Source organism: Salminus brasiliensis, chromosome 5 (genome assembly GCF_030463535.1).
Source record: "Salminus brasiliensis chromosome 5, fSalBra1.hap2, whole genome shotgun sequence".
NCBI lineage: Eukaryota > Metazoa > Chordata > Actinopteri > Characiformes > Bryconidae > Salminus > Salminus brasiliensis.
The window spans coordinates 37,557,314-37,576,959 of record NC_132882.1 but is presented as its reverse complement, the minus strand read 5'-3'; the positions used below and the strand labels follow the sequence as shown (position 1 = coordinate 37,576,959).

At 42.4% G+C, this 19,646-nt stretch overlaps 3 protein-coding genes across 3 annotated transcripts; 1 reads left to right on the top strand and 2 right to left on the bottom strand.

Moving 5' to 3' along the window:
* On the bottom strand, nucleotides 1-9,054 carry LOC140556636 (serine/threonine-protein kinase pim-2-like). The gene is made up of 7 exons (XM_072680715.1): nucleotides 8,883-9,054; nucleotides 3,738-3,905; nucleotides 3,466-3,560; nucleotides 3,322-3,372; nucleotides 2,823-3,198; nucleotides 2,475-2,651; nucleotides 1-68 (listed from the first exon to the last, which is right to left on the bottom strand). The coding sequence occupies exons 1-7, from the start codon at nucleotides 9,052-9,054 to the stop codon at nucleotides 1-3; spliced, it is 1,107 nt and encodes a 368-aa protein (XP_072536816.1).
* A 9-nt stretch (nucleotides 9,055-9,063) lies between these two features.
* On the bottom strand, nucleotides 9,064-12,096 carry LOC140556635 (testis-specific serine/threonine-protein kinase 6-like). The gene is made up of 4 exons (XM_072680714.1): nucleotides 12,067-12,096; nucleotides 10,307-11,130; nucleotides 9,187-9,646; nucleotides 9,064-9,099 (listed from the first exon to the last, which is right to left on the bottom strand). Exons 1-4 carry the CDS (start codon nucleotides 12,094-12,096, stop codon nucleotides 9,064-9,066), a joined length of 1,350 nt encoding a protein of 449 aa, XP_072536815.1.
* Nucleotides 12,097-16,664: 4,568 nt separating this feature from the next.
* On the top strand, nucleotides 16,665-19,024 carry LOC140556634 (serine/threonine-protein kinase pim-1-like). Its single transcript, XM_072680713.1, has 7 exons — nucleotides 16,665-16,689; nucleotides 16,967-17,104; nucleotides 17,282-17,376; nucleotides 17,470-17,520; nucleotides 17,641-18,016; nucleotides 18,188-18,364; nucleotides 18,963-19,024. Exons 1-7 carry the CDS (start codon nucleotides 16,665-16,667, stop codon nucleotides 19,022-19,024), a joined length of 924 nt encoding a protein of 307 aa, XP_072536814.1.
* The last annotated feature ends 622 nt before the right edge of the window (nucleotides 19,025-19,646 follow it).

Here is a 19,646-nt window from a genome sequence, read left to right as displayed (position 1 = left end):
CTACGAGTGCGAGATGAGAGTCACATGACTGAAGCTGGCTATCAGACCCTGTATGAGAGCGGTATGGACTTTGGAGTGAGGAAGAGAAGTCAGACACAGACAAGAGGGTAAGAACTGCTGCCTGCCTCACAAAACTGTTTCTCCTTCCCTTCTCAATGCTCTCTTCTACTTTCCTCTTATTCTTAGTAGCTTATTGTGAGACACTGTTCTGTGACCAATCAGGTGACCGAGATCGAGCAAATCAGTATGCACCGTCATAAGTCTCCACCCATTCATTCAACAGACCCTGTAGGCAGACGGATTTAAAGGGTCTATGTTTGTGCTGCGGTCTAAGAAAATAGCTGTAATAACCATGGAGTTCGATACTCCCAAAAAGATAAAACTGACTCTGGCTAAAAGACGATTGCTCTTGAAAGACGCTGACACGATTCATGCATGGCGTTTGTCTAACAGTGATTATTTCGGGTTCTATTATCATGAAGAAAATGACAGTGTCGTCTTGTACAGTGGGCCGACATCAAGTTTCGCGGATGCCTCTGAACTTTTTTACCTTGCATTGCATCCATCTTCCTACAGAGCCACAGGGCTCAGTTGTAGGGTAGATGAAGCTGATGTTAATTATGAGAGAGCTGCAGTGTGGGCCTATGTACAGGGTTTAAGTAGTAGGTTGATGTAGCAGGTAAGGTGATATGTCTTTGGTTCACAGTCCTATATTTGAACTTACATTGACATTTTCTTCAAGTTTTATGTGCTTTGATTAGAAGTATTTAAAAAGAGCAGCAGTACAAATTGATATGAGCCAGTATGACTAGAGTACCTTAGTGTTTTTTGGTGGATTGGTAGATTAAGCATTGGTAGATCAGCATGTGTTTATTTAACCAGTATCATTGTCTTAAAGTTTATAAATGATCTTTTGAGACATTACACCAATAGAGCACATTCATTTCTCACCATGAACTTGTGGAATGGCTTCATCATGAATACAGTGTCTTTATGCAATGCCAAATGTATGGGTGTAACCAGACGTTAGCATGGTGATACACGTAAATGACAAGAGCTGCAACGTTTCAGAGTTTATTTTCTAGATGAAACAAGCCAAGCCTTTCTGACTGCTTATCTCCTTTGATCTGATGGAGGCCTCACCCTAGCATCTACACTCACTCCAGCTTCTACACTTACTCATCTCACGCTAGCTTCTACACTCACTTCTACACTACTACCTACACCTCACACTAGCTTCTACACTCACTCCTACACCTCACACTAGCTTCTACACACCATACTGGCTTCTACACTACTACCTACACTTCACCCTAGCTTCTACATTTACTCCTACACCTCAAACTAGTTTCTACACCTCACCCATACTTCTACACTCACTCCTACACCTCACCCATACTTCTACACTCACTTCTACACCTCACCCAAGCTTCTACACTCACTCCTACACCTTACCCTAGCTCCTACACTCACTCCTACACCTCACACTAGCTTCTATACTCACTTCTACCTACACCTTACACTAGCTTCTACACTTCATACTGACTTCTACACTCACTCCTACATCTCACACTAACTTCTACACTCACTCCTACACTTGACACTCACTCCTACACCTCACCCTAACTTCTACACTTCACACTCACTACTACACCTCACACTAGCTTCTACACTCACTACTACACCTCACTCTAGGTTCTACACTCACTACTACACCCTACACTACCTTTTACACTTGCTTCTACACCTCACACTCACTTCTACACCTCACACTAGCTTGTTCACTCAGTGGGTCACAGACTGTGCCACATTTGTGTTATTTGTGTTATATTGTGATCTGTCTCAGCAGACCACCACAGAATTTTCTTTCCACAGCCTGAAACACAAACCAAACAATATGCATTAGATACAGATGCACTCCTTAAGATTTGCAATGCTGAGATTATTTCATGTTAATTGATATTTCTAGAAAGTTAGGAGCATGTACTAATATCACACTATCGGCTCCTCTCTATCACCAAAAGACATATTTTAGCTTGTACTGCTTCTTCTCTTAGCATTAACTTCCTTTTCTCCCTGGCTAACCTGATCCTAGGCTGACTCGTTGCATTGGAACCAACTGTGCTGCAAGATCTGCTGAAAAGTAGGCCTCCTGGATGGTTTGTACTGCAGGCACCAGCTAATCAGATTGCAGCATTCTGTGTAGAGTGATGGGATTGGATGAGAGAAAGATGCTTCAGCATGACATTTAGCTTTTCTTTTTTTTTAATGATCTCTACATTTCAAAAAGGCTACCATGCTATATACACAGATCTGAACTTCTACATTTGGGGACACCTGGTATGTACTGCGATCCTTCAGCTTTAGTTCTGCATATTCTCCCAACTACAGATCTAGTTTCTGATTTCTGTCTCTTCCACTTAGATATGTGTCTGTTTTCTTCTTGTTTACCAAGATGCTCCCATTTATCTTACCACTGGATAGGCCGTCCTCAAAGCACAGAAGCCCCTCGAGGATATCCAGGCCGTTTCTAAAGGGCAGGAATCCACATACCATCCTGAACAGAAGGACTCCTAACGACCACACTGTTGCAGGCCTGGCGTGGTACCTCCGCTTTAGGAGGAATTCTGGAGGCCAGTATTCCAAGGTGCCTGAGAACATAACAGAGGAAGAGAAAAAAGGAGAGCTGAGCACAGATCTTCATTTCTATCTTCATTTAACAGCTCAAGTGGCTATGGGACATCAGGCTCCTCTGAGGATCCTCATTTTGTAAGCAATGTGTGAATTTTGTAGTGATTTCAGTGCCCTAAACTCAAATGTACCTGCATAATCAGTATGTCCAGCCTTCCTGACCCAGTCACCACAGCCAAAATCAATGAGCTTTAGCTCTGAGGTGTCCGTGTTGATGAGGAAGTTCTCTGTTTTGATGTCCCGGTGCAGGACACCTCGCTTGTGGCATTTTTTTGCCACCCCAACTGCCTGGACCATTAAGTTTCTGGCCATGTCTTCAGTGATGGAACCTCCGAAGTTGTCAATGAAGGCATCCAAGTCCATGCAGGGATGAGGACGCTCAAGGATTAAAATGTAGCGCTCAGGCTCATCAAACCAGTCGATGAGCTTTATAATATTGCTAACGGGTGGCTCACTCATCGTCTGCATGAGAGCCACTTCAGCAGGCACGGACTTGGAGTCAGCAGGCTGCAGGAAAATATTGTGAGATCAGATAATGAGAACTGATCATGTGAAATCCAGTTCTGTGTTACTACTAGTATGCTTTATGGACAGGTTTTGAAGGTAAAACTGGGTTCTAGGTACACTTACACTTTGGACGTATAGATCACCTTCCTGTTTTGGGACAAATTTAATGGCCACCTGCACACAAGCATAATACAAGGTATTTGGATTATGGGGACTGAAAAGACAATAGAGGAGATAATGAAGTTATGGAGAGACTGAGGTAACAACCTGTAGGAGATCGGAGAGACGTGTTCCCGCGAAGACTGTTCCAAAGCCTCCTTCGCCCAGTTTCCTTCCAAAAATATATAAATCATCAAAGGTATCTGTGGAAAATAGTGGTGAACATGAATATTAGCTCTCTTTAGATAATTTATCATGAGTTTATCTATTAACATCACCTGCTGTGCAGGGGGCAGTGGAATTTACATCATGTAAACTTGGATAATTAAAGGTTCCCTTATATACACAAGACCTTCTTCAGGTCTGACCAGTGAACTGACCTGGCTTGGTGGCCTTCGTCTGTCCATGAGTTGTATCCTTGGGACGGTTTACGGTCCCTTTCCTCTTCTTCCTGGTAGAGGCTTCAGTATCAGGAACTGGACTCGTTCCTACCAGAACACTGCGGCTGGATTCCACCTCTGTCCTTTTCCTTTTTCTTCCACCACCATCTGTGTACAGGATGATTTGTATTTTTAATGGAATTTCATAGACCGTGAGCTGTGTATATTTCTGCTAATGGTAATACTAGACAGGTACATAACATTGATATACTATTTTCTTACGGTAAAGTGCTGTTTAAATGTGCTAAAACTGCACTAGTGTCCATAAACAATGTTGCTAAGTAAAGCGCATTTTGTCCCTTCACTAAAGTCTCATATCAGATTCAAAAGTGGCCTTAAAACAAAAGCAGCTCTAATAAGTAAAACTTCAGCAGGAGTGTATGGACTGACCTGTATGTTTAGAGCGCTGCTCCATCGTTTTCTGAGTGTTTTCGTTCATTGAACTCAACAGAAATGACCAACTTTCAAGTTGTACAGTTTTGCAGTTCTGCATCACTACCCTCATTTATTGTGACATCATAATGAGCTTGTTGCCACGGTGATGTACTGAAATCTAGACATGGGCCATGTATACTCTATATGTATGTATAGAAATGTGTGTGTGTGTGTGTGTGTGTGTGTGTGTGTGTGTGTGTGTTTAAGAGAGAGAAAGATAGAGCACCCATTGCTGACACAGATGTGCAAATGCACACACACAGCTTGTCTTGTCCCTGTAGAGAAATACTGCCAACAAAATAGGACAGATAAACAATAATGTCTTGTGTTGTACACCATGCCTAATGCCAGGTGTGGGCTAGAGGGGTGTAAAACCCCCCAGTATTGAGCTGTGGAGCAGTGGAACTGTGTTCTCTAAAACGGAGGTGCTCCATCCAGTACGTTTGGGATGAGTTGGAGAGTTGGTGATGAGGTGGGGTGGTGATCATCCAATATTCTGACCTCTCTGATGCTCTTGTTGCTGAATGCAATCAAATCCTCACAGCAATGCTCTGGAATTGTTGAAAAAGCAGTGAGTAACATTGATAAGGCCACGGTAATCTGTGCCATACAGGTTTCGAGAGCTAGGGCCCTTCCTCTCTTAGAATTGTAAGACGTGAGCAGATTCGAGTGATAGCGTGAAAGTTAGCTTAACGAGGTGATAGAAGAGATGTACAGGGGTGATACAAGAGATAATAGATAGATGGATCCAGTAAATAGAGTTAAGTGGTGATGATTGTAGAACAGCAGTGTTAAAGAAATAGGTTTCTCAGGTGTGTGTGTTGGAATGAGGTATAGGAGGTATCTGGAGATCTGAAGACCTTTTGAACAAGGACATTGTAAAGGCATCCACATGATCTACATCAAGGAACACCGCTGCTGAGGCATTGCAGTGTGACACATTTTAAACTTGTCATATATAACTATATGTACCTTAAACACATTAAATGTAGACATGGTAGTTTTTATATGTATAACCCATTGTTTATTATATTATTATATCCTTGATTATTGTAAACAAGTTGTAAGATGTATGTAATAAAATGTATTTTATTATTGAGTAAGTACAGTGTGACCTCAGGGGTTTTGTTCTTTTCTCGACACTATGGGTAGTAATGGCAGGCAGGGACAGGTGTATTGGAAGGTCCGATGGCTTGACCAGCCTGAAAGTACACATTATTTTTTGTTCAGTGAGGTTCAACATGTATTTTACTCATACTTGTAGGCTTCCATATTCACTATACACATCGGTAAGACATTTCTTCTTTTTACATTGGCATGGAGTACAGCATGTGGTCACCAAGGGCAGAGGTACCGTGAGAGAGTTTTTCCTGTCTTGAGTGATTGAGGGACATTTAAGGTAAGATAGCTGCCTGGCAGGTTTTTGCTCTCACACTTAAATTTGGTGCTGAAGAAGGCACACATTGAAGGAATTGTTGTTCAGATACACATGTAACCATGTGTATGTTACTCTTCTACTTGCTTGAGCCTCTGATGAGGTTCAAAAGGGGGGCAGTATGTAGTATATTCATTAGCTATGCAAATGTTCATAGACCTGAGGAAATGGTATGGAGTTGAGGAATAATATAGTGAGGCCCATGGCCTAGACTTGGGAAAGGAGAGCGAGATCCATTCCCAGGCCTAATTTGATAAACTATACATGAATTTAGTAAAAATAGGCTGTTGTTTAGACTGGACATACTTTCCAGTGTACGTGACAGGAATGTTAAGGGGTCAGCTGTGTCTTTAGCATGTAGACCATGTACGTTAAACAGTGGTGGGGGCTGATTTTTTATCCCTTATGGATAAGATACTGACATCCTGCATATGGGAGCAGCACAACAACATATGACGTGTAATAGGGTATAAAACACAAGGTGTTCCTCTGTCTAGGGAGAGAGCAGAGAGGCATCCTGAATTGGCGGGCTCTCTCCACGGTGATCACGAGTCTCCTTTCCAAGAGAAGTCCTTCCAAGAACACCTCAATAGTTAAATACATGTGATTTAGATGCAGTATGATTTGGAACTACCACTTAGCTTTAATAAACTATCTGCTAATGTGGCTGTATTTCAGAGAGGTTGCATGCAAAGAAGATTGAAGTCGCTGCGCTCACAGATCTGAGTCTGCAGGGTCTAACAGCACTCACTGGTTCTTTCAGAAAGAAAAAAATAAAAATAAAATAAAATAAAATTCAGCATTCAACTTTAGGATTAATGATTCTTTCGCTAAACTATGCCCAGATGTTAAAGTTCAGTCACACGTGATGGATATTTTCTCAAATATCCAGTGGTTGTCGTCCTCAGCTGATTCAAGGAAATTTTCACCATTCCTTGATGTGCCAGGTACAGCTTCTGGGAATGCTCGTCCTTCTGGCTTCTGGTTTAGGAAAAGTTCACAGTTGCAAGTAAAGGAAATGTTTGCTTTACCCTTGTTCAGGTCGTGAATACCCGTTGCAAGCTTGATTTGAAGAAAGTAGCTGTGGAAACACTGATTAGATGTCCAGCTGAAATTCTAAAGGGTTCTAAGGTGATTAGAGTTAGGCCCTTTGGTTCTCTCTGTTGGGTGTTTGTTTACCTGGCTGGATAAACTCAGAGAGAGTTCTGTTGGTTCTCTCTGTTGGGTGTTTGTTTATCTGGCTGGATAAACTCAGAAAGGTTGTTTCTTTGTTTGGACAGTCTTTTTATCACCTGTGTAGTCACACCCATTTTCTTCTTCTGGTGTTAAACATGCATTGGGAGTTTCTGGTGGTGTTGTCACCTACATCTACATATATGTGATTCTTTAATTGGGGGAAGTTTTCTGTCCTCAGCTTTTTAAAGTTTATTAAATGAAATATTAAGATTTAAACAGAAATAAGAGTAGTGTAGCTGTTGGGTGGTGTTGGGAAAACCATGACTCAGGGTGTTTTCTCCTAAAACAGTGAAAATTGGGAGGAGCAACATGCATGAAGCCCCTCCTCCCTAATCGGACCTCCTATAAACTTCACCTCTTCCATCTCTATGTCTACAAATCTGCCCCACCCAATCACCTCCCCTGTAACTCTGTCATCATTCCTGGCTCCACTAATCAGAAGTGGGACTTGGCTTCCTTCCACAATGTAGAAGGAGCAACATGAACTCCACCCCCCCCCACCCCCGCTCTTATAGTCTTCTCCCAAATCATCATAAGCTAAAGACACAATCTGATCTAGCAAATTATGACTGACATTGACAGATTCAGCTTCATATGTAATTTTATTTATAAAGCACATTTTAAAAGAACTAATGCTGATCAAAGTAATAGTAAAGTAATAAACAGGGAAGACAAACATAAAACAAACCAAAACAAAAACATTAACTCTCAACTACATTAAAAGGCCTAAGAATAAAAAATGAGATTTGAGACGGGATTTTAAAAATTGCAGTGTTGGGGCTCGTCTGGCATGTGGTGGCAACTCATTTTATAGTTTAGGTATAGTTTAGTGCATCAGCCTGGATTTAGGGACCACCTGAAGGAGCTGGTCAGCAGATCTGAGTGACCTTGATGGAACGAATGGCTACAAAAGCTCAGAGAGAGGTGGAGCTAAATCGTTCAATGACTTATAAACAAAGAGCAAAATCTTAATCAATCCTAAAACAGACAGGGACGCAAATATGGGCGAGATGTGTTCTAGATAACGTGTTCTTGTTAAAAGACCAGCAGCAGTGTTTTAACTGTTGCTGTGCGATGGAGGCCTGACCGACACCAGCGTGAAGCCCATTACAGTAATCAAGTCTGGATGAAGTTAAAGCATGTAAGACCCTCTCAAAATCATTGAAGGTGTCAGCCCCTCTGTATCACGCCCTCCCCCAGGGCGATTCCGAGCCGCCGCCCACACGCTCACAGAATGACTTTTGTTGTGTTTACGTTCTGGTTTTGATTCATGGATTCGGTTCTTGTTCATATATGTTCATGTATGTTCGGTTCAGTGTCTTGATTCGGTTCAGTGTTTGATTCAGGCTCATCACGTCATGTTAAATTAATATGTTTCACCTGAGACGGGGGGGGGGGGGGACTTAAGGGGCTTCAACGCTCAGTTCGACGCTGAGAATTAAATGGTTTGGAACCTTGATGTACCCAGAGAGGTTCCCGTCTCTGACCATGGTGTGTTTAGGCCAGCTTCGGCTCGACTTCTTTGTTTGCGAGCAAGCCACCCGGCGGTTCAAGTACTCAGCGAGGTTCACTCACTATCTGCTTAGTTATAACACGTCACAACATTTTCAGTCGGTATGGCCGTAAGACCTCAGTAGATCTCTAAAGGACACAGAGAGAACAGTGTGAATACATTAGCGCACCCTTTGGACTGACATGTCTTACTCAAAGACGTTCCTTCATTAAATCTTTACTCTAAAGCAATTATTTAATATTAAAAATTACGTAATTAGCATTAATTTTTTACGGTGGACGTCATCGCACAGGAATCAGAAAGCCGGGTCTGAGCCTCTTTAGAGCAAGCCAGGAGCGACAGTGACAAGGAAAAACTCCCTCAGATCGAGAGGAAGAAACCTTGAGAGGAACCAAGACTCAAAAGAGGAACCCAGACCTTGGGAGAAAAGGGTCCTCCACCAATGGCCCATGGAGCGAGACTTCACCCTGAGATGGATCCTTCCCATCAAAACTCCTGAAGCCTCCTGAAGGGCTCCTGCTTTCCTGCATCACTGTGGGCTGAGGGACAACAGGTTCTGCTTCCTCTACCAGCCCATGGAGTGGGACATTCCCTTCAGAGCCGGATCCAGCCAGAAGGTTATCGTTACCAGGAGCCATGCTTGATGTCTACAGGGGGTGAACCCTGTTCGTCTTCTTCAGGATCTGTTGGAGGAACAAAAGGACAAAGATTGAACAACTGAAACTGAAAGTTTTGGACCATCACAATCTCTCAACACTCGACTCACATACATTAAACTTGGGGAATCTCAGCCTCCTGTTTCCCAGCCTCATTGTTGGCTGTGCCTCCACAGCTTCCGTCTCTACCACTGGTTCATGGAGCAAGATGCCTGGAGTCCCATCCTCGCGTCTCTGCTCAGAACATGAAGAAGCAGGAGCTTCTGTAGAGGCAGCAGAATGACGAGCACCCTGCTGAGAAGACGAGGAGAAGTCGTGCACCATGGACGTCCTTTTGAAGAACTTCCTAATTCTTCTTTGAAGTGCTCGAGAAGCTCTGAGGATCGGTGCTGCAACATAGGTTTGAGCTGCCTTCTTAAGTGAAGCACAGCTGAAGCAGCCAATCTTCTCCCTCACGACCTCTACGCTTCCAGCTCCACTGCAGTCGTCCTCCTGGAGCGGGAGGACCTCTTGATGAGAGCAGCTTCCCCCATCCTCTTCATCAACAGGTACCACTAAAAACCTGCCGATAACTCTGGAGATGGTAGAGAAGCAACAGAGAAATGTACTTATTGTTAGTGAGCTGACACTATACTTTATCTACACTACATGGACAAAAATATTGGGACACCTGCTCATTCATAGTGTCTACTGAAATCAAGGCTATAAAAAAAAAAGAGTTTATCCTGCTTTTCTTGGAGTAACTGTCACATTGTGCAGAGAGACAGTTAGATTTTGGCAGGAGCATTGCTTTGAGGATTTGATTGCATTCAACCACAAGAGTGTTAGTTAGTGAGGTCAGGATGTTGGATGATGATCACCACCCCACCTCGTCATCCCCAACTCCCTAACTCATCCCAAAAGCACTGGGTGAAGCACCACCATCATTCTCCAGAGAACATAGTTCTTCCACTACTTCACAGCTCAATGCTGGGGGGCTTTATACCCCTGCAGCCCTATCCTGGCATTAGGCAGCATGGTGCAAATAGGTTCATGTTTATCTGCTCCAGAGATTCCTATTCTATTGGCGGTACTTCTCTAAACTGACTAGACAAGCTGTGTGTGTGTAACTTAAAGTTGCTGAATGATTTCATTATAATCGGTGTGTCCCCAAACATTTGGTATATAATTAAGTGTATATAAACATTGAGCTTGGACTTGATATCCAGCACAACGTTCGACTTAAAGTTCTTGCCTTGATTTTAGCCAGGGGTGCCGAGCCACCTCTTTCACTGAAGGCCGAGTGACAGGATCTTTCTGCAGCATGTAGGAGATGAAGGCTTTGCAGGGTTCCTCCACTGCAACCTCCTCTGGATACTCCAAGGATCTCCGCTGGAGAATTGGGATCATAGCCTTCATAGAGTCGTAGAAGGGCAAGGACGCAGTAACCATGGCATAATAAATCACACCGAGGCTCCACACATCGCTCTTCTTTGGATCATACCTCTGACGCATGTTTATCTCAGGTGCGCAGTAGTAAGGATTTCCACACAATGTCTTGCATAGGTCAGGGAAGCCTCTTGAGAAGCATCCTAATCCAAAGTCGGCCAGTTTGATTTGACCATCAAAGGTCAGCAGAACATTATTTAATTTGAGGTCTCGATGGACAATGTTCTGCTGGTGCAGGAAGTCCACCGCGCTGAGAAGCTGGGAGAACCACGTTTTGGCCTGGTCAGTGGGGATGGGGCCAGTCTCAACGATATGATGAAGGAGATCCGTGGCAGCAGCCTCCATCACAATGTACACACGTTCCTGCATCTCAATAATTTCATGCACCTGAATGATGTGAGGGTGCTTTACTCTTCTGAGAATGGCGAGTTCCTGGGATTGTGCCTCGTAGTCCATTATTTTGATGGCCACCTGGTTTGGGTGCCTTTCAGATGAGGCCAGCTTAACTGTGCCGAAAGTCCCTTCACCGATGACGCTCAACACGTCGTACCCAAAAAATGTCAGAATGTCATCAGTTTCCATGTTTTCCCTGCAAACAGAAGGTAGAGGTATTTGAATTGGAATAATAAGCTGTAGATATTAAACAAAGAAGTCAAACCACTGGACTGGGAGAGCGCTTTCTTACATAACTAATTACAAAACTGTTCAACTCAGAAACTGAACACAGCGTTACATTAGAAGAAGGGCTTTTAGAGAATTTAAGTGTTTTTGAGTGTATCGCCCCCTAAAGGCAGATCTGTGTCAAAAAAAGGCATCATCTGACCAGAATCTCTATGTTATTTTTTAAATAATTAACATTTGTTTGTTGGATTTTTCAGAAGTGTATGTACAATATATACTGTATTGACAAAAGTATTGGGACAGCTGCTCATTGCTTCTTCTGAAATTAAGGGTATGAAGTATGAAGTTGGAGTAACTGTCTCTACTGTTCAGACTTTGGAGGAGCACTGCTGTGTGGATTTGATTGCATTCAGCCACAAGAGTGTTAGTGAAGTCAGGATGTTGACTTTTCACCATCCCACCTCATCATCCTAAATTCCCCAACTCCCACAAGTGTCATGTCCTAATACAGAAGGGGTTCTGTTCCATAGAAAGAGGGATAAACACTAAAAAGCAATGGTTCTGGTCATGGTCTTTACGGACCTGCATTTGAAGTTCTGATGAAGGAGCTCTCTGCTCACAACACAGAACCTTTAGTGTGGAGTGAAAGACAAAGCCTTGTGCATTACGTCCAGTTGGGGTTCTAGACTCACACACTCATTAGCATAATGTGACGCCAGCCTTCTTTTGGCTCGAGCGGTTTGGTGGTGTTGTAATCAGTAATTAATAAATGGTTCTTACCTCGTCCTCTGTGCGAGAGAAGCAGACGTAGAATCTGTTTCTAGGTTCTAGATAATAAGGATCTAGATAAGTGTCCACCAAATGATGTCCGCACCAATAGTACCTTAGGAATCAACTGTCTCGCGATCTGCTGAATCGTAACTGAGCCAATGAGGGACAACCTGCCCTTTTATAGGTGTTCCGATTCCGTGACATCATCGATGACATCACAATGGAGGGTGGAGCCTGGGCACGCTACAGTGTTCTGAGAAGCAGAACTGTGTCCTTCATTGACTGTACACACAGTGCTGTGCAAAAGTACTGCCCCCCTCTGGTGGTTCTCTGTTACTGCAGATTTGCAGTGATTTCTTTTAGAACGTCCATCAAAATGTTCTAGATAAAGAGAACCTTATAAATCACTAAAAACACTACTGCATTGATTTACACAACAAATGTATTTTGCATGCAGATCAGCCCTGTGAAAAAGTATTTGCCCCTTCAGTTACTTCAGCAGCACATAACCCAAACTGCAGTGCTAATCAGACTGAGCTGATTGAACACAGCCAGGTCTGCTGAATGAACCCTCACTCATACTGAAGTTCAGATCAGGTCTGAATGACGGGATTCACAGAGCTTTATAGCAGAAGTACTGATTCAGGGTCTCCAGCTACCTGTTAAGACGTGGTGGAGATTTCCCAAAGAAAGGTGCATAAAGGAGCTGAGCATTCTGGGGAAAAAGATCATCTGCACTTAATATAAGGGGAAATGGTTCAGTGTTTATTACTGGTGTGACCCTCAAACAAGCAGCTATTACTGTAATAATCCTAGACTAATAGACTGGCCAGTTTCAGCTGGTCAAGCTTGTAGACCAGTTTAATTCTTGACCAGTATAGTGTATGTTTTTATTTGAGGTTAATGGTTTAACTGGTCTACCAGTATGACCAGCAAGACCATACTGACCATACAGCCGACTCACAGCGCTGAAGCGCTGGATGTCCAAGTGGTGTTCCGAAAATCATGTGGGCTTCATAGATAACTGGTTAAAGTTTGAGGGCAAGCCTGTTTTTTTTTAGGTAGGGATGGTGTCCACCCCACGCGATTAAAGCCAAACAGAGAACATCTAGTTAACATTAGATCACTATCCTCGAAAGCAGTGATCGTAAATGAAATGATATGCGATCAGAAACCAGATGTTTTCTGCCTAACCGAAACCTGGATTAGACCTGATCAATATATAGCTCTAAATGAAGCCACCCCCGCAGACTATAAATATGTACATAGCCCTAGATTATCAGGCAGAGGAGGTGGAGTATGTATAATCTACCAGAATACACTAGAGATTATTCAAAAACACTGTAACACCTTCACCTCTTTTGAGCTTATCTACATTAATATATCAAATCCGGCCACAAATAAAAATGTTTTCTCACTGATTAATATTTATAGGCCTCCAGGGCCCTACTCTGAATTTTTAAAAGAATTTAGTAATTTTGCTGCAGACTTGGCAGTGTGCAGCAACAAAGTTATAATAGTAGGAGATTGTTAATGGATCGTCTGCTTTTTCAAAATGAATATTAAAAAGGCGCTTGTATCAATTTTAGATTCTGTTGGCATTATACAAAACGTAACTGGACCCACACATTACTGTAATCATACCCTAGATTTAGTCCTGACCCTGGGTGTTAGCATTGATCAGCTAAATATTCTACCTCAAAGCTCAGTAATACCAGACCATTATCTAATCTCCTTTGAGCTTCATCTTAGGCAAAATGTAAATTCTTCTCCCCAACACTGCCTAAAGCGCACAATAACACCAATGACAGCTGTACAGTTTACTAAAAATCTCCACCCCCATCAACCTTAGCTTACACTTCGTCAGACCAAACGGAGCTCGTTAAATTAACAAACGATCTAGAGAATACCCTTCGATCAACCTTAGACAAAGTAGCACCGTTCAAAAATAAAATGATGAGGCCAAAAAGGCTCGCACCGTGGTACAGTGATCATACTCGTACCTTAAAACAAACTAGAGCGCAAATGGCGGACGACCAAACTAAGGCTGTCCTTCCACGCAGAGTTGAACACCTCTAGTCAATATAGAAAGGCACTCATTAAAGCTCGCTCAGCGTATCTGGCCTTGCTGATCGAGAAAAACAAAAACAATCCCAAAATTATTTTTAATGAGATCTCTAAACTTACTAAAAGCCAGGCAGATACTCAACCCCAGATCCCAACATCTTTAACCAGTCATGTTTTTATGGACTATTTTAGTAATAAAATAGAAAATATTAGACAACAAATCCAACCCTGCTTATTAAATCAAACATGGCCGTCACCTGATGTAGTTGCTTTAGAACATAACTTAGTTGTAGAACAAAGGCTGGAAGCCTTCTACCTACTTCCACAGCCTGAACTAGAAAAAATTATATCCTCAGCTAATTGTACAACATGTACACTCGACCCGATTCCCTCTAAATTGCTAAAAGAAATTCTCCCAATTATAATCGGACCTCTTTTAACAATTGTAAATTCATCCCTTAGCCTTGGGCATGTACCCCAAACCCTTAAAATAGCAGTTATAAAACCTCTAATCAAGAAACCAAATCTTGATCCTAGCGTATTATCTAATTATAGACCCATCTCAAACTTAACATTCATATCTAAGATATTAGAAAAAGCTGTGGCCCAACAACTCTGCTTATACCTGAGTAAAAATTACATGTATGAGAAATTCCAGTCTGGATTTAGACTCAATCACAGCACAGAGACAGCCCTAGTGAAGATTACGAATGATCTCCTTCTTGCCTCTGATCAAGGCTACGTATCTTTATTAGTCCTACTAGACCTTAGTGCAGCCTTTGATACAATAGATCATTCTATATTACTAGAATGATCTATTGTATTACAATATGACCAAGCTAGTTGACCAACATCATAAGAATGACCAAATTTGTTGACCAGCTAAACCAAACTAGAAAACCAGTATGACTTGAAAGCTTGGACAAGTTGGCCATGCTGATGAACCAGTTAGTTCATCACACTCATACTGGTCAACCAGCTTGGTCATAATGATTGACAAGCTTGGTCAGGTCAAATAACAACACCACATCCTATGCTGATCAAAATCCATTGCAGGTCATGCTGGTCGACAGTTTGGTCAAGCTGGCTATTCTGGTGGACGAACTTGGTTAGGTTGGTCCTGCAGGTAAACCAGTTAAACCATCAAACTCAAACACCAACAAACATACCCTTTGCTGCCCAAAATTCAAGCTGGGTCAGAACATCTCCAAAACCTCAGGCAGGTCTTGTAGGGGGTTCCCAGTATGCAGTGGTCAGTACCTACCAAAAGTGCTTCAAGGAAGGAGAACCGGTGAACTGGTGACCCAAGGCTCTCATTAATGCTCATGGAGGCCCCGCCCACCTCACAACTTACAGGACTTAAAGATCTGCTGCTAATAAAAAAAAATACTAAATAAAACTTGCTGCCTAGCAAAAACACAAACACTGAATCTCTCCCAGAGCTGAACTGCACTGGATGTCTTTTATTGAAGGTATTGCTGGAGAAGGTCAGAGAAGCACATTCTAAATATTAGATATGATAAGATATGAACTCTGTAATTCCTAACAGACCATTATTAATTATTACTTAACAGATATTTATTGCACACTGCATAATTTGAACACTACCCCTAATTATTTATTATTCTTTGTCTGCATTGTGTTGCTCTTGTTTTCTGTATGCACTGTGTCTATGTTACATCATGGTCCCGGTGGAATGTTGTTTCATTTCAAACTAGCTGAGTTTTTCTTAACTAAGCAGTGAAGCACTTTTGTAAGTTGCTCTGGATAAGAGCGCCTGCTAAATGTCATAAGTGTTAATGTAAAAGGGAGACAAAGAAAGTGGCTCGGGTCAGACCACACAACACTATTCCATCCAATTATTTCTATGCGGCGTCAGCGAGCTGGAAAGCGGGCCTTGTCTAACATTGCGTGTTGGACAAGGCCCTTAGCCAGCGCACTAACACCATGGTAGTGATGTTGGATGAGGCTGTAATCTGGCATGCTAACATTGCAGTAGCCATGTTGGACGACGCCTGTAGATGGTGTGCTTTTGAAGGCGTGTTTGTGTTAGCTGTCTTTTGGTCTGACAAAAGTATTTGGACACCTGCTTATTCATTGTTTCTTCAGAAATTAAGTATATTCAACTATATTAATGTCCAGGGAAAACTTTCTACTCAATTTCAGAGCAATGCTGTGAGGATTGGATTGCATTCAGCAATAAGAGCATTAGAGAGGTCAGAATGTTGGATGATCACCACCCCACCTCATCGCCAACTCATCCCAAACGTACTGGATGGAGCACCTCCGTTTCAGAGAACACAGTTCCACTGCTCCACAGCTCAATACTGGGGGGTTTTACACCCCTCTAGCCCACACCTGGCATTAGGCATGGTGTACAACACAAGACATTATTGTTTATCTGCTCCAGAGAGTCCTATTTTGTTGGCAGTATTTCTCCACAGGGACTAGACAAGCTGTGTGTGTGCATTTGCACATCTGTGTCAGCAATGAGTGCTCTATCTTTCTCTCGCTCACACACACACACCCCTATACATACATATAGAGTATACATGGCCCATGTCTAGATTTCAGTACATCACCGTGGCAACAAGCTCATTATGATGTCACAATAAATGAGGGTAGTGATGCAGAACTGCAAAACTGTACAACTTGAAAGTTGGTCATTTCTGTTGAGTTCAATGAACGAAAACACTCAGAAAACGATGGAGCAGCGCTCTAAACATACAGGTCAGTCCATACACTCCTGCTGAAGTTTTACTTATTAGAGCTGCTTTTGTTTGAAGGCCACTTTTGAATCTGAACTTTAGTGAAGGGACAAAAATGCTCTTTACTTAGCAACATTGTTTATGGACACTAGTGCAGTTTTAGCACATTTAAACAGCACTTTACCGTAAGAAAATAGTATATCAATGTTATGTCCCTGTCTAGTATTACCATTAGCAGAAATATACACAGCTCACGGTCTATGAAATTCCATTAAAAATACAAATCATCCTGTACACAGATGGTGGTGGAAGAAAAAGGAAAAGGACAGAGGTGGAATTCAGCCGCAGTGTTCTGGTAGGAACGAGTCCAGTTCCTGATACTGAAGCCTCTACCAGGAAGAAGAGGAAAGGGACCGTAAACCGTCCCACCAAGCCAGGTCAGTACATTGGTCAGACCTGAAGAAGGTCTTGTGTATATAAGTAAACCTTTAATTATCCAAGTTTACATGATGTAAATTCCACTGCCCCCTGCACAGCAGGTGATGTTAATAGATAAACTCATGATAAAAGATCTAAAGAGAGCTAATATTCATGTTCACCACTATTTTCCACAGATACCTTTGATGATTTATATATTTTTGGAAGGAAACTGGGCGAAGGAAGCTTTGGAACAGTCTTCGCGGGAACACGTCTCTCCGATCTCCTACAGGTTGTTACCTCAGTCTCTCCATAACTTCATTATCTCCTCTATTGTCTTTTCAGTCCCCATAATCCAAATACCTTGTATTATCCTTGTGTGCAGGTGGCCATTAAATTTGTCCCAAAACAGGAAGGTGATCTATACGTCCAAAGTGTAAGTGTACCTAGAACCCAGTTTTACCTTCAAAACCTGTCCATAAAGCATACTAGTAGTAACACAGAACTGGATTTCACATGATCAGTTCTCATTATCTGATCTCACGTTTTCCTGCAGCCTGATGACTCCAAGTCCGTCCCTGCTGAAGTGGCTCTCATGCAGACGTTGAGTGAGCCACCCGTTAGCAATATTATAAAGCTCATCGACTGGTTTGATGAGCCTGAGCGCTACATTTTAATCCTTGAGCGTCCTCACCCCTGCATGGACTTGGATGCCTTCATTGACAACTTCGGAGGTTCCATCACTGAAGACATGGCCAGAAACTTAATGGTCCAGGCAGTTGGGGCGGCAAAAAAATGCCACAAGCGAGGTGTCCTGCACCGGGATATCAAAACAGAGAACTTCCTCATCAACACGGACACCTCGGAGCTAAAGCTCATTGATTTTGGCTGTGGTGACTGGGTCAGGAAGGCTGGACATACTGATTATGCAGGTATATTTGAGTTTAGGGCACTGAAATCACTACAAAATTCACATATTGCTTACAAAATGAGGATCCTCAGAGGAGCCTGATGTCCCATAGCCACTTGAGCTGTTAAATGAAGATAGAAATGAAGATCTGTGCTCAGCTCTCCTTATTTCTCTTCCTCTGTTATGTTCTCAGGCACCTTGGAATACTGGCCTCCAGAATTCCTCCTAAAGCGGAGGTACCACGCCAGGCCTGCAACAGTGTGGTCATTAGGAGTCCTTCTGTTCAGGATGGTATGTGGATTCCTGCCCTTTAGAAACGGCCTGGATATCCTCGAGGGACCTCTGTGCTTTGAGGACGGCCTATCCAGTGGTAAGATAAATGGGAGCATCTTGGTAAACAAGAAGAAAACAGACACATATCTAAGTGGAAGAGACAGAAATCAGAAACTAGATCTGTAGTTGGGAGAATATGCAGAACTAAAGCTGAAGGATCGCAGTACATACCAGGTGTCCCCAAATGTAGAAGTTCAGATCTGTGTATATAGCATGGTAGTCTTTTTGAAATGTAGAGATCATTAAAAGAAAAGAAAAGCTAAATGTCATGCTGAAGCATCTTTCTCTCATCCAATCCCATCACTCTACACAGAATGCTGCAATCTGATTAGCTGGTGCCTGCAGTACAAACCATCCAGGAGGCCTACTTTTCAGCAGATCTTGCAGCACAGTTGGTTCCAATGCAGCGAGTCAGCCTAGGATCAGGTTAGCCAGGGAGAAAAGGAAGTTAATGCTAAGAGAAAAAGCAGTACAAGATAAAATATGTCTTTTGGTAATAGAGAGGAGCTGATAGTGTGATATTAGTACATGCTCCTAACTTTCTAGAAATATGAATTAACATGAAATAATCTCAGCATTGCAAATCTTAAGGAGTGCATCTGTATCTAATGCATATTGTTTGGTTTGTGTTTCAGGCTGTGGAAAGAGAATCCTGTGGTGGCCTGCTGAGACAGATCACAACAACATTAGGGGATAACACAAATGTGGCACAGTCTGTGACTCATTGAGTGAACAAGCTACTGTGAGGTGTAGGGATTAGTATAGAAGTGAGTGTAGAAGCTAGGGTGAAGTGTAGGAGTGAGTGTAGAAGCCAGTATGATGTGTAGAAGCTAGTGTGAGGTGTAGGAGTGAGTGCGAGGTGTAGGTAGTAGTGTAGGAGTGAGTGTAGAAGCTAGTGTGAGGTGTAGGTAGTAGTGTAGGAGTGAGTGTAGATGCTAGGGGGAGGCCTCCATCAGATCAAAGGAGGTAAGCAGTCAGAAAGGCTTGGCTTGTTTCATTAAGAAAATAAACTCTAAAAAACGTTGCAGCTCACGTCATTTACGTGTATCATCATGCTAACGTCTAGTTACACCCATACATTTGGCATTGCATAAAGACACTGTATTCATGATAAAGCCATTCCACAAGTTCATGGTGAGAAATGAATGTGCTCTAGTGGTGTAATGTCTCAAAAGATCATTTATAAACTTTAAGACAATGATACTGGTTAAATAAACACATGCTGATCTACCAATGCTTAATCTACCAATCCACCAAAAAACACTAAGCTACTCTAGTCATACTGGCTGATATCAATTTGTACTGCTGCTGTTTTTAAA